At 37.8% G+C, this 15852-nt stretch overlaps 1 protein-coding gene across 13 annotated transcripts in view; it reads right to left on the bottom strand.

Moving 5' to 3' along the window:
* The window catches only part of MYCBP2 (MYC binding protein 2), a 169913-nt gene that overhangs the window by 38154 nt on the left and 115907 nt on the right, over positions 1-15852 (bottom strand). For 4 of the 13 annotated variants that reach the window (XM_067466879.1, XM_067466881.1, XM_067466885.1 and 1 more), the window contains 6 exons: positions 12592-12666; positions 11500-11724; positions 10530-10662; positions 9283-9408; positions 3486-3671; positions 225-326 (listed from right to left, as the gene is read on the bottom strand). In XM_067466879.1, the coding sequence (XP_067322980.1) occupies positions 225-326; positions 3486-3671; positions 9283-9408; positions 10530-10662; positions 11500-11724; positions 12592-12666 (847 nt within the window). The remainder of the gene's footprint in view (positions 1-224; positions 327-3485; positions 3672-9282; positions 9409-10529; positions 10663-11499; positions 11725-12591; positions 12667-15852) is intronic. The other 9 variants (XM_067466886.1, XM_067466890.1, XM_067466882.1 and 6 more) reach the window with 8 other exon arrangements.

Genomic DNA, 15852 nt, shown 5'->3' with positions numbered 1-15852 from the left:
CTTCTAAATATAATTGTTGTGCTATCTAAACCACTTAGAGCTGTTGAAACAAAACTGGCATACTATTTCATAAAGAATCCACACATTCACAGTGAGTCATTAAACATAATTATATAAAGCACAAAGTTCTTTGTGAATGGGATGAGATGGACTGAATAGAAAACATATATTAAGACTTTCAAACAATGTTTGAATAACCTGTCTACAATGGCATGCGTACCCACCCTTCAGTTTGTGTGAGAGAGATGAAATAGCAGAGGCAGGCACAGCTACATCATTACTTTTGTAAATGCGCTCACGAGAAGCAAGGCTGCGGGATGGAGTTTCTACAGTGGAAAACAGTGGCACAGAAGCAGCATAGATTCAATGGAAAAACAGCAAAGATAAGCAAAGCAAGCAATTCAGATGAGACATGTTTGTTCTATGGCATAGGCAAATGTGCTTTAGTTTCCTCTTAAGGCTGGCTTTGTTCAGTGCCGTGTGAATGCTTGCCAGCCACCAAGCCAACTCCCCTGGAGCTGATCCGGAGGACCCCACTCCAGATTAACATCAATATATGTGCTCAGCATAGACAGGCCACAAAACTGGAATCCAAAAACTCCTACTGTTTATTCAGGGGCTTGTGCATACTAAGTTAAGTTTTTCTCACTCATATTAACAGCTCTCTTTTGTACCAAATCATGACAATTTATGTAGTTTCCCTCAAGATTTTACGCATTTCTCATGCTTTACAAGAAATTGCCATAAACACATTTAAGGCCATCTTGGGCTCACAGAACGCATGCCATGGTCTATCTGATATTGGTCCAAATGTTCATATAACAATGCTACTGTAAGAAAGTAAAAATTGAGTATTCCTTATCTGAAATGCATGCAACTATAAGTGTTGTAGATTTCTATCCCCTCTACCCTGGTTTTGAAATATCTGATCCACATTTATATAAATAATGAGATAGGACCCAAGACTAAACATGGCATTAACTTATGTTTCATGTACACCTTACATACGTAGCCAGAAGATAACGTTATGCAATATTTGTAATACTTTTGTGTAAACTGAACCATCAAAAAGCAAAGGTGTCACAATCTCAGCCACCCAAGTGGACAATTTTGGAGTACAGTAGAGTCTCGCTTATCCAACATAAACGGACTAGAAGAATGTTGGATAAACAAAAATGTTGGATAATAAGGAGGGATTGAGGAAAAGACTATTAAATATTCAGTTACATTATGATTTCACAAATTAAGCACCAAAACATTATGTTTTACAACAAATTGACAGAAAAAGCAGTTTAGTACATGGTAATGTTACTTAGTTATTACTGTATTTAGGAATTTAGCACCAAAACATTGCAATGTATTGAAACAGCTGTGGATCTGGGTGGGAGGCAGACTGCATTGGATAATACAGAACATTGGATGAGCAAAGGTTGGATAAAGAGACTCTGGAATCCTTGATAAGAGATGCTCAATCTATGATTGCATTTAAATAAAAAAAATAGACTAATATTGTACACCAATGCTATATACACCACCCTCAGCATAAATCAAAATGAAATAGACATGCATTACAATTTGGTCAACAGGCTTAATCTAAAAACCTGCAAATTTTTCCTCAACCTTTTCATTGTCACAGAAACAAACTGTTACATGCAGTGCTCTAGTCTCATCAATTCATAGATAAACCACAAGTGATATCAAATGTATCCTTAATGCCAATGCAGGCATTCATGTCTTGAAGATAAAAATGTCAGAGGAGACATGCTATTCAGGGAGGGAAAAAATTAGCTCTCCATGCCTCTTCCAATGTTAACTACCAGTCCTCCAGGTTAATGTCATTTGCATTTTTAAAAATATGTATTTAACATCATGCATAATTTGGATAAAATAAGTACTCCTATATACTCATGTGTAAGTCAACCTCATGTAAAAGTGGAAGGCAGTTTTGGGGACCAAAACAATGGATTTTGCTTTCATCCATGGAGAAGTCAAGAACAAAAGTTAAGGGCACGTAACAAACAAATATTTTCCTCTTCTCTGAAGAATACATAGAGGGAATGTACTAAATCGAAGGCGAAGATCTGTTTATTTGAGAGGTTACAAGGGGAGGGGATTGCATTGCTGTTCTTAAAATATCTACATATATTTCTATAGACAGGGAAATAAATATAAGTGAGGCAAAACTATGAGAATGCAGTACTGTAAGAACACAATGTGAAGGCAGTGCTAAGAGGCAGAAGAGAGAAGCACTCTCACCCCATTTCACCTCCCTTGCCCAAACTAGAGAACAGAAAGAAGCCTTCCCTCTTTTATTTATTTACCATATTTATACCCTGCCCTTCTTACCCCACAGGGGACAAAGTCTCTTACATACATAGGCAGCAATCAATGCCATGGACATACATAGTAAAATAAACATATATATTAAAATCATTAAAAGCCTATCAAACCTTAAAACCACTTATTTAAAATCACATAATCCAATATCATAGTCCAAGGCCATTCCAGGTTGTCATTGCATATGGTGGTATATCCTAAACCCAAGACGATGTTAACTACATTAATTACACCATGGGAGTTAATATCTTCTACCTGAAACTTCTCTTCTTTTAAAGAAGCACTGAAATAACATGAGCACTGGGTGTTCCAAGAAGTCCCCTCAATGCACTTCAGTGAAGCTAAGGAACTGTGTACGATCAGTACTGCCAGTTGTAATCCTTACAGCTTTTTGAAACCAGGCATGTATTAAAGCCTAACAAACACCACACTCATTCTGGAGCAGCAATTTAAGATCATAGCAGAAAAATTAAACAAGGCAATGGAACTAGGACATAACAGGAGCTCATATGATAAGCTAAGCAAAACAAACTGATAGCAATTGAAATAATTGGGATTCTAGATCTGAAATCATTACCACATAATTCAACAATAATTTTCAAGTAAGTGAAAAAATATTATCTGACAGATCTATACTGCTGTTGATGAAGCTTTCAGGTAAACTGTTTATAGAGTAAAAGGGTACCAAAATTGCTTTGCTATTATTATTATTATTATTATTATTATTATTATTATTATTATTATTACCTGCTTCTCCTTGTGGCTCCATTAACATTGGAATTTATAACAAAGCACTAGTAGGATTGCAATAGGGTTATATGCTACAAACACATTTTAAATTTCTTCAGTTGTTAGATCAACAAGAGTATTTTAAACCCCCTGACTCAATTAATACCTAAAAGGATTTCTTTTTACAGTTCCAGTTTAACAGGATTTTGTACACTACAGAACAGCAGTCAGTGCAGTGGTCTCTACTACTTGTGGAAAGACTGATGTTTGCTTCAATGTCATGGAAAATCAACATAAAAGAACAGAAAACAGAAGGTGCAATGTTGGATGGTTAGCAGCTGCTAAGCAACTAGGATTGTTAAAGCAATGGCAAAGGTTCAGAAATGGACGGATGAGGCAGGAAAGGATGACAGACTTACTCTGAAGCTGTGGCTGAGGCTGCTGGAAGGAAAGGGACTGTCCAAACACAAATGGGCTGTGGACTAGGGAAGAGGGAGGTTTTGCAGCTTGATCAAAGATGGAAGGAGCTGGGAGACTAGGCCGTGACTGAATGGGAGTCAGTGTGGCACTCACTTGGTCACCTGCAGCGGGCAAAACAGTCAAAACTACAACCTGTTACTTTCCAAAGAAGGCTAAATGGAGTTCATTTGAAAGTTAAAAGTGATAAAACTTGCCCTTGCCTGCGATCTTGTAACTAGGTATTACTCTATAACGACATAGAATATAAAGTAATGCAACAACTGAGAAATAATTTGGTAGAGCCAGAAGTTCAACCAAATACTTTTGGATAGGGAAGAAGATAAAAGGGTAACTAAATGTGCAAGTAATTTACATTTTTTTTTTCAAATTTCCTCCTTACTTGCTTCATTTTAAAACTAAACAAAGTTTACCATTATCTTTAAAAAAAAGACTCTGATATGACTGGACAGGGAAGAATATCATGAAAACTAGGATTTAAAAAAAAAAAACTGTTGTCTGGAACAGTTCAAATCTGCTTTCCTTCAGAATGCTAAGCCACAGACTATATGTGATTTGTGTGTATGATTAAAAATAATGATTGAGGAAGCACTACAACTAGATAGTAAGTTCAACCCTCATAATAGTTTCCAGTTATTGTCATGTCTTATTTCTCCAAAGAAATATTTAAAAGCATACACTGCTTTTGAATGCCACATTACCTTGAAAGTCTCAAAATTTTAGAAAACAGTATTACAATATTTAGCTTAATGGATCCCAAAAAGATGTTTCTTCCATATTTTACTAACATTAACCAAAACACAGATTTCTGCAAATGGATCTGCCATGCATACTCATGTACAAGTTGAAAAATGTTGGTTAAAAATGGAGCCCAAAGCCTAGGTTCAAACGCCAGTTCAAAAAGAAATTGTGGCTGTGGCAGGAGCAGAAACTGTGTTGGAGCTTTTCTACTGGGCAGAAAAAGTGGGACTGGAGCTACTTCTCCCAGACTTCCTCACCATGGAATACGGTCTGAAAGTCCCAGATCTCAGTCCATGGAGAGAGATTGTAAAGAAGGGCAGGTTACTCACCTGTAACCATGTTTCTTCGAGTGGTACTCTGTGAATCCACACATATGGCGTATCTGTGCTTGTGCAGGTTCCAACGAAAAACTTCTAAAGTTTAAACCTTTAAATTTTGTTGGGAACCCTGCCCAATCCTTCTGACGATATCAAAGGAGCGCTGGCTGCACGCTCCGCAGTTCCTACGCCGTAAAGGCAGTGAGAAAGGGGGAGGTCTGCAAGAGGGGAGGAAGAGCGGGTTTGTGTGGATTTACAGAGTACCACTCAAAGAAACACGGTTACAGGTGAGTAACCTGTCCTTTATCTTCATGAATTCTGTGAAAGCACACATATGGAGTCTAGCAAGCTGAAGTACTGGAAGGTGGGACATATGCAGACTGACACCTTTTAAGTGCAAACAGAACACCTTTATTTGTAACAGCAGCAAGTGCCAACAGCTAAGGTATAACCCATGCAAGAAGTGACTGAAGAGGTCAAATATAAGTATGATAGATATATCACAATAGGGAAAAGGTGACAAAAATCTCATGAGGGTACAGGAAAAAACACCCACATGGTTAAGACTTCTCATTGAGAACATAAGGGCGAAGTGGTTCAAGAGGTAATAACAATATCACGTTTCAAGTAACTTGTGTAACAAAGCATGTTAAGGCACATAGTAACAACATTATGAACTTTGGTTGCTAGTGACAGGAGAAAGGGTTGCTTTCCATACTGATGCTAGTGGTGTTGGTACCAGCGGGTTTTCTGAGCACTGGACTGCTGATGGACACTGCATTTAGCCACTAGGAGTTTAAAGTCTTGCTTGGTCTTTAGCTTGTCATCGGTACTGGCGTTGAAGAGACCGAGGGCATCAAATGGGAGACCCTTGATTTCTTGTTTTGAGGAGAAGGAGAGGCTAAAAGAACGCAGCCAAGAGTGGTGGTAGACAGCAATTGCGTGGGCTATCATCTTGTCCGCTGTGTCACCGGTGTGTTTAGACATCTGGATCTGGTGATGAGTGAAGGAAGTGGCTTCCTGGGACAGAGGATTGCTTGGTCTTCCTCAGAAAGTTTGGCATGGAAGGGTCAAGCTTTTTCCCAGAGGATTTGCTGGTAAGCCCCCATACAGGCTCATTAATTCGCCATCCTGGCGAGGAGGAGGGCTCCAGAGTATAGTAGAGTTTCTACCGACGGTGTCAAAATGCTTGCCCTCTCGGTCCGAAAAGGTGTTGGACTGCCTTCCAGAGGACTGGACTGACTTCACCACTACGGAGTTCAGGTCGGGATCGTGCTTCAGCCATTCAAGGTCCTCATCATCAGTGCAATACCATGCCTCTATGTGTTTCAATGTGGATGGGATCGAGGATGGGTCTTCCAAGAAGCCTGGATGACATCGAGAAGGTAAGGCAGGAACAATAATAGGGTTGCCAGTGGGGTCTCCGATTGAACCCTTTTAAATACTGGGGTGTACAGCCTTCAATGTTTGTTTGATTTTCAGACCAAGGGTATTCGCCATTTGGACCATCTGGTCAGTCAAAGTTCTGACGTTATCCATCGGGGAAGGAGGATCAACATCGTAGGCATCTGGGTTTGGTGAAAGGTCTATGCCCAGGGAGAGGACTGAATCAGAATGGACCGACTCTGGTGAGTCTTTGCCCTGGTCATCATCCTTAGTAGAATGAGGAAATGGAGGTGGTGGAGGCGGCCTAGGAACTGTCTTCGGAGAAGAGGGAGGTGGAGGCTGTTTTGAGGCCGAGGTCTAAGTCACTCTAGTCAGGCGTGTCGTCTGGCGGCCCCTCTCTGGTGTCGAAGTTGGTGGAAAAATCTGTTTTCGGGCAAAAGATTTGGTAGGTTGTAGTTGTTGAAGAGGTGCCCAAACAACCATCTAGCCCGAGTGGGTTGGGGAGCCCTAGATTTCACCTTCTGATAGCTGGTGTATCAAGGAGTCACGCAAAGACCTTGGGAGCTGAGCCAGTGGAAGAGGAGAAGAGGGCCTGGACGAAGTGGCCGAGGAGGACGGTTGGTCCTTTCTGGAGGAGAAGAAGAGGATTGTTGGGGAGCCCTTTTCTTGGCTGGAGGCCATTTCCCTTTTGGAGGAACCATAGACTTCCTTGGGGTCGGGGGAACAGGAACCGGAGCAGCAGAGTCAAACTGCACTTGGTGAGATTCCTTGTGGACCCTCTTAAAAGCAATATGCATCAAAGATGTGGAAGGAGGAGTTGCTATGGTGGACTGGCTTGACCTCACCAAATCAAGAGAGCTCGAGGTCAAGGACGGCCGAGTCACCCGGGGCCCAGTTGGAACCGTTACCGTAATGATGGTGCAGGACAGCTTGGACGATCGAGACATCTCCAAGCCGTGAATTTTGGCTTTGGAGGAAGCTGAACCGCCGTTAAGGTTGAAAGGACAGGAGCCGAAGGCACCAAGGTTTGTTAGTAAAGTAAAGCTTTAAGGCACACCGCTTTGTTTTTGCGCCATGAAGGAGCCTGTGCAGGCGCAGATACTCTATATGTGTGCATTCACAGAGTCCACAAAGAAAAAGCAGCTCCTTCCTCTCAAAGAAATAGCCTGCCTTTGTATTTGCTCCCCCTTTTCTCTCCCCTACCTCCTCATAAGGGTCTGCTGAGGTGTGGGCGAGGGAGCAGGAGATTTAGCTGCTTCTCTCAGGCTTCCTCAGCATGGAATAAGATGAAAGTCTTAGATCTTAGTCCATGGTGAAAGATTGTAAAAAGCAGAAACTCTGCTTCCCAGCTTCCTTGAAATAAATAACCTACCTTTGCTCCCTCCCTCCCACCCCACCCACAAGCTGATTGGGATTGGAGAGAGGAAGCAGGGGCATTAGGTGCTTCTCAAAGGCTTCCTCAGTACAGATTGAGGTCTGAAAGTTCCAGATCTTACTCTGTGGTAGGAGACCATGAAATAAGATACTCTGCCTTTTCTCTCCCATTCCCCAGGTTCCATTGGAGATGGGAGTGAGGAAGAAAGGGGTACATTCTTCGATCTTGGAAAAGCCATACTCTCAGAGGAAGGAAAAAGGCAAACCTCTTTTGAACAGGTATTGGCAAGAAAACTCTGTTTTAGGTTCACCTTAGGATTGTTATATGCCAAAAACAACTGAAGTCACACAACAACAACAACAACAACAACAACAACAACAACGAGACACAAAGAGTTCAGAAAAAATATGGGAGAAATAAACCTGAAAAATGTACCTGTTGATTAAACAGGTTAAGTGCAGCAATAAGGAGGTTTCATCATTTTATTGAAATGAAAGTAAAAAATGGGAGTAATTCTGAAAATAGTGTTTCATAAAAAGGTAACAAGAGTCTAATGAGACAACACACTCCTATTCCATAAAAGGATCCTATAAAGATTTCCAAAGTCTAACTCCTTTCTGTAATCTATTACTCATAAGCTTATAATATACAATGAAGTGTAACTTGTTCCTCATTTTACAAAGCCAAATGATGGTTTTTATTCTACCTAGTTGCTTCTTATGAAAATACAATGTACAAGCTTCCCTATGATGCTCTTGTGACATAAGTAAGAGTGCTCTCACAAACCCTTTAAATGGCATGCTGCTCAATCTATGTTCAAGAAAACGTATTTCAATAATATGCCCAATTAAACAGTATAATTAAATTGCTATGTATTTTTCACTGCCTTACTATTTTTTTTTTGCAAACAACCAGGGAGACTGTGACATGAAGAAACGAAAGTAATAAAACATGCAACATCAAAGCGATTCTATTGCAAAGCATAGGTTGACTCAGCAAAAGGTAAATAGAGGGTTTTCAGGAATCATGAATGAATGAAAAGTTGACATGAAGATGTCCCTAGCTGACATTTCTATTAATAGAAACAAACACGAACTCTTTGTATGTTACTGTATAGGGGAAAAAGGAGTCTGGAAACAAAGTTCATGTTGCAGACAGTTCATGACTTTCTCAAAAACAAGGCACTGAACTAGAAGCAATACCTGGTTATCACAACATTCACCTGAAGGCATACATATTATGGCTGTAATAAACATGATCCAACCAAAGTTAAGTGCATCTTCCCACTGGAATTAATGAGACTTAAAAGTTCTGACTTTAGTTGCATTTTGCCCTTTGTTTTTAAAAAACAAACAAGTGAAACCACAACAAATACAGGAAAGCATTTTTATTGGCAAGCCATTTGTGTAGAGGATTCTAATGAGAATTGGACTGAAAATCAATTATGTGACTTCTCAAAACTGAACATGAGGTATTTGTAATGTAAGATACATTATACAATAAATGTATAATTTAACTTAAATTATGAAAAGAAGCATCCTTTTTGTTAGTTGTCAGTCACAAATATTCAGGATTTTAAAATAATTCTTCAAACTTTGTGATTTTAGTTATGACACAGACACATTACAATCAAGACTGTTCTGTTGAGCAAATGGTGATTCTTCATGATTTTGGTGTTGGTCTTTGATCAATGAGCAACATCACTTTTGTGTTATGCGACTGCTGCCTCATATAACATTTTAGAATAATTTGAAATTGAGCAACTGAATCTATTTTATAGTATCAGTTCCTTATTGGAAAAATACCCAGAAAATAACCTGCTTCAGATTTTTTGAAGTGCATATATTGATACAATAAATATAACAATAGAACATAGACTGAAAAACATGGCAGAAAGGCAAAATGTGCCACAAAACATACCTTTATTATTGCCAAGGCCATAGTCAAATCCTTGTCCATTACTGCACACTGTCCCCTTATTGAAAGTTTGCAATGAAAAAGGGCTCGGTGGAGGAGTCTGCCCATTTTGATCTATAATAACTTGCTCTATAAAAACAAAGAAATATTTCTTTAATTTGATTAATCATGTCTTCAAAAGGGAACTTAAGAGATAATGATGCAGATCGAAAAATAATGAAGATATGATAGTTTCATAAGTAACTCCGAAGTAGACTTCCAATGGAAAGAATGCGGCTTCTCTAAATAAAAGTGAGCTTATATTGATTCAAGGCATTCAAAAACGGTTTGAAAGAAGAAATAGAAAAAAAGGAGTATGCTAACTCCACCTCCTTCTTTGTTGCTTTGTGAAAAGGAGGGTTATTTTCTGAATTTGCTAAAGTCAGAAGCCTTTAATATTCAAATTCTGGGTCACATGGAGACCTTACATACGTAAAAGAAGTTATACTTCTTAGAATAATCACTTTCTCACACAATCAAGACAACAAAGGAAAAGGATGAGGATAGTTTGAGCTCCTCTTTGTATCAGGTTTTAGCCCCTCCCCCCAGGCCCCTTTTTATTCCTAACTCAAATTGTGTGAAGAGGTTTCATGCCTAGAACAAGCTATTAAGGCTTTGTCCTCAATGACTATGAACTGATAGTGGACTTCTTAGAAAGAAAACCTAGAATGTAATGGACCCTGAATCCTGTGTGACAGAAATTACAGTTCCCGCAAAGTGTACTTATTTGGACCTGTTTTTTCTCACACATTCATTTGAAGAAAGAGTGAGAGGAAAGCTACATAAATTTGAAAGCACAACCAACATTTTGGTTTAAGCATCCCATTCTATGCATTGACCACTTTTGTGCTCTTAAGGTATGCTCTGTTATCCTATCCTTAATCCACATAAACATTAATGGCTGAATATATAACATACTAAAAATAACTTATCAAAAAACTTTGTATTCTACATTCTTAATTTTGTCATTTCTTTAAAAAATACTTTGTGGCATAGATATCTGCCCTCATCTTCAGATTTTGGTCTAACTTTCTCACTTGGGGAGATCTACCTTAGCTGTACTGAAACAGCCTCAACTCTTCAAAATAAAATACTTCCAACATCAGAAAATCAACACTGTCCTCATCTAAATCTTTCATCACTTCATAATTAATCATTTACAGCTAAGCTTGATACTGTTTTTATGCTTAGTTTTAAAGCAGTTTACTTGCCATCTTCGTGCCGGAGATACTGATTTCCACCTCTGTCTCTGGCCAAGGACCATGCTTCACCTTCATCACTTTCACAAAACTCTACCATGCTGTTCTTATCCATTTGCACCCATGTCCCTTCAGAATTAGTCACCTGGTACATACATACATACACATATATACAAAAGGCACATGTAATTTACTTCGGAAATAAGGAGCCAATGAAATGCAGAAAAATGTTTCCACATGTGAAAATGCATGTTTTTCCTGTCATGGAAAGGCAAGAAACATTCTTCAAGTTAAGATCCAAAGAATAAAGTAGAATAAAAATCATGTGAATTCATAAGACATTTATGATCAATTAGTATTTTCAGGATGTTAGATGTAATGACATTCAGAAGAAGAAGAAAAAAACCAGATCACCCAAAGTGCTCCCAATTTGCTACACAGATGAAAGAAAGGATAGATTTACTAATTTATAGAAGCCTGAAATACGGAAAAGCCTGAAATTGACGCTACGCAATATTCACAAAGTTGCTATAATTTTCATAGGCTGTTTGAAAAATAGCATGACACACTACATCCTCAAGCCCACTGTGGAAGAAGACACCAGATCATAATCAAGCATGCATCAGTTCAATCAATGGTAAAAAAATAAAGTAATTTTTGATTCCTGCTTTATCCCTCAAAGTAATTCATCAGGTAACTTTGAAAGACACAATTAAAACATTAAATCAGTTTCTGATGAATCAACAACATTCTCAAGTCATATGTACAGTAAACATCCACATAACACCAGATGATGAAATATATGATTTAAGCAACAGTGATTTGCATCGGTTTATGACATAAACCAACCTCAAGAAAGTTAATGATTGCCCACCCAGGATGGAAAAGCAAACCTCGTGTAGGACTGCTGCTTTTCTTATGAGTGCTACTATTATAAGCCAGTATCTATGAAGACAAGAACTGAAGCTACAAGGATCCATACCTCGCCTACTGCCTTGACTTTGTTTCCCAGAACTAACATTCCAATGGGGATACCTCTAAGGTTGGGACAGCTTCTGACGTTGTGACCAGAGGGGCCAGTCTTCACTACCTTATACACTCCAGGCCCACCACGAAGGAATGGCATATCTGGCTCCTGCATTATCGCTTCCTGAGGGCAGTGTGAGTTTAGGTCTTTGAAAAAGTCATCTGCATTAGATCTAGACTCCTGAAAAATTTGAACAAAAAAACCAAAACAAAACAAAAATCCCATTAATAATGCCTTTTTGTATTTTTGATCTAATTCCCACCCAACCTTTTGTTAAATCTACAGTTTTGCACTGTAGATTCCCTTATATAATAGACATTAAACTATTCCTGAACACAAAGAATGTAAAACATTTGCTATATGAATGTTTACTAAAAGAAAAAAGTGCACATCTGAAACACAAACATTTGGGAGCATCACAAAAGGAATTCTCTATCTACCATTTGAAAAGATTTTGATACAAACACAAGAAAAAGACGACCATGACCTAGTTAAAAGCATTCATGCAGGACAGCGCAAGATGGAAGGGGAAACATGACTAGTGAAGTGGTACAGCATCAATTTATCTTGGAACAATACATCAAAAACAGATACCTTCTACAGAATTCAACAGAAGTTTATGTGAATTGAAATTGCTGACAGACAAAGAGACCTGGGTGATTTGACGTAATGTATTCAAGGTGTGTTTCAGTAAATATCGGTGCTCCTCAGAAGACTACTATTGACTCCTCAAGATCTTGCCTAAAGGACAGTTTGTCTGTCACCACCAGTGACCCCTGCACTGGCAGGAAACTCTTGACACATGGTCTGGGTGCATTTTCAGTTGCTCCAGAATTGGTTACCAATCAGACTGAAGGACAACTAAACCAAGTGTGAGTCATGGAATAAGCCTTGGTCTTTCCTGAAATGGAAAATGGTTCCTCAGCAGATATACCGTAAATGTGGAAGGAATTTACCAAAAACTGACATTTCCAAATCACCCACATAAAGATCTCATACTCTCAAATGCCAAAAAAATTACTGATCCTGATAATTAAGAAAACTCACCTGAGAGGGAAAGGGTTTGGAAGTCCATGCAAATAAGTCCAAATCCCTGACTCCTTGGCTAGCATTAAAGATACTCTATGTAAAGTTTAAGATAGACAAATATCAACAAAGAATTGGCACATGTATACATCAGCAAAAGCATTTAGAAAGAGAACATTTTTCAAAACTCATTCTTTTATTGCATCCGTGTAACAATACTAATTTCTTTTTACAAAGAAAAGAGAGCCACTGTTTATCACGTGGGGAAAAATCTGTTGAAGACAAACACCTCATAATGAAAGCTCTAAATGATGTAGTGTGTCATGCCATTCACAAATAGAAAGTTTATATATATTTATACATATATATATATATTAGAGCTGAACACATTTTGTGCACGGTGACTCCCATTCTCTTGTCTGAATGGGAATGCCAGTCCTATAACAAGCCAAATTTGTTTTATGAAAGACAGTCTGCAACTTTGTGAAGATTTTTTGCAGTGATGTAAGAGGAGTGAGGAAAAGGATTAAATGTGGACATTCAGCCACCTATTCATAACTGGAAAAGATTAACTGAAACTAGTATGTTGTGCCAGATATCTCAACCATATCAAGAACCAAATCCTCTGCTTATTAACACATATTGATTTCAGTTCTGCTTACTACATTACCAAAAGAAGAAACAAATTAAACAATAAAATTTTGAACAACAAAAACAAAAATGTATGGGCACTTCCTATTTTGTACCAACAATAGTCCCGGAAACAGTCCCGTTTACAGAAGAATCTGAATAACCTTTGGCAGAATTACTCAATTCCACAAATCCCACTGGGAAAAGCATCCTATAGTTTATTTTTAAAGTATCATCGTATCCCTTACCCAGCCAACCCAGGCCTGCAACTAAGTCCTCTAAACCCAAGTGACAGAAAGGTAACACTTTGCTTGTTTTTTCTTTCAGATGCTCTAGCACTGAGCATTAGCACTGAAGATAATTTCTGGATCATACCAAGCCATAAATCATTAACGCTTAATTTAGAACAAAGACCGTATGTAATGGCAACATATACTATTCCCCAGTGTTATTTTGAAGGAATAAAGTTGAACAAATGGCAAAGTTATACAACAATTAAATTTTAAGAAGATTTGAACAGCCATGTTTTCCTGTAGTCAAAACTAATACCACTTTCAAACCACAAACATACTCTTATTTCTATGTATGTGTATATGTATGCATGTATAACCTTTACAATCCCAGTAAGCTTAGTTTCAAAATAGGTTTTGCCCAAAAGCTAAGTGTTGTCTACGTCTATTTGGATAACATCTATATATTCAAGACTACATTTCATGCACACACTGAACCTCACACACTTATAAAAGCAGGATATAATTTTCTCGAGCAAGAAAAAAACAAAACAAAACTGACCAAACTCATGTCTAAACAGAAACAACTACCTATCACACTTGTGTTATTTTGAACCTGCCCTTAAAATTATAATACACCCAGTACTTATACAGAAATCAGGTGGCTGATGACCATTTTCTTCAAATGGGACAATAAAAAATCAATGTTGAACACATCAAAAATCAATTTCTCATAAAATAAATTGTATTAAAATTTGGACTAGCAAATTAGATCGCAAACCAGAATTACAGCGTTATATTGCAGACTTTCCATACATAAAACATTTATACAGGTTTCCATAGTGCTCTTTCAAACACACATTTTAATTATTCTTGTGATACATTACAGAAAAAAGCAATGAAAATGTAATTAACAGGTAATGATAAAGTAGTACAGTAGTTGTGCAATATTCAAACTGAATGTTATCTTTGGATATAAAAGATGACGGTGATGGGAATTATGATGCATTTATTTGTGTGAATGGTGGACCTAAACATTCCTCTGACAAATTATCTTCTCTATGCCACTTTTAAATAAAGCTTCCAATATGGAATTGTCAACCTTGTTCAATAGCAATGTAAATATTCTAATGCAATGTCTTAGCAAAATAAATCTTCAAAAATAGACTCTTTAAATTGGTCTCATAAGTAGCTGTTATTTTAGCCACAGATTCGACAGGATGCACTATGAATACTTCAAAAATGTTTGCTTCAATCCAGCCTCACTAAAATATGTGCTTTTCTTTTAAAGTTTGAATAACAGCAACATGCTAAACGTTTCCTCTGAAAAGACATATAGTGGGCCATTGTTATCCACTACGGTACCCCCTCTTCTCCGCAAATGTGGTGCCCTACCAGAATCCAGAGATGCTCAAGTCCTACCATCTACCACAGTGTAGTAAAATGATGTCCATTATAAAAAAATAATATTTGCCTTTTGATTTTTTTAAAAATCAAGCTATGAATGGTTGAAATTATGGATGAAGAATCTGTGGATATTGAGGGTCTATATATAGTCATGTTTAATAGTAAGGAATTTGCATATAACCTACTACTCCCCCCCCCCCAACAGATTATGAAGAGAGTATTTTCTAGAATAGCCCGAACTGTGAAAAACCACCCCCCCCCCCGCATCAATATTTCCATTTTGGCCCATTTTTCACAACAAATGAGTTAGGTTTTTCAAACCTAACTGATTTGGCATTTGAGTTTGTTAAGGAGAAACTTCAAATTAGGAAGAGATGTGATGTTTGTAACCTTTCAAGAATGGATTAAAAATTATACCATGCCCGTGCCACTCCTTAACCAAATAAATGGACCATTTCTAATGTGTCAGAGACATAAAATGTAGTTTGGTGGTTAGGCATAACACTCTTACAAATATTATATTTTCCTCTGTATGGACCGCCAAATATCAAATATTTCTACAAGGATGAATGAAACATGGAAACCACTCAAAAAGGCAAGTTTCTGTAAATATTAAGAAATTCTCTATAATGTCTTTCTCTTCCCTCTTTTTATTGCTTAGTACTGGAATTTATAGAAGTTGATCTGGTAGCATACTACTAGGTATTAAGTATTGCCAAAATCAACTTTCAGATTTGCAAACAATACTGTAAGAGTAAATCTTAAAGGTTGTTCTTTCAGAGATAGTACTCTCTCAAAAGGAAACAGAAAAGTTTTAAGTTGTCATGTTGCCAATGTTACTCACAGCTCTTGGATTGAACAGTTTAACACAATAAAACCCTTTACCCAATTTTATGTAACACATTGTGAAGAAAGAATTGTAAGGCCAAGTAATTACACAAAAAACTGACTGATGATAAAACTGCTGGAACTGGTCATAAGTAACCTTCAAGAGGGAAGCAGAGGATAGGCAGAA

This window comes from Anolis sagrei, chromosome 3 (genome assembly GCF_037176765.1).
Source record: "Anolis sagrei isolate rAnoSag1 chromosome 3, rAnoSag1.mat, whole genome shotgun sequence".
Taxonomy (NCBI): domain Eukaryota; kingdom Metazoa; phylum Chordata; class Lepidosauria; order Squamata; family Dactyloidae; genus Anolis; species Anolis sagrei.
Note: the sequence above shows the minus strand (reverse complement) of the source record. Positions and strands in the feature narration are given on the sequence as shown.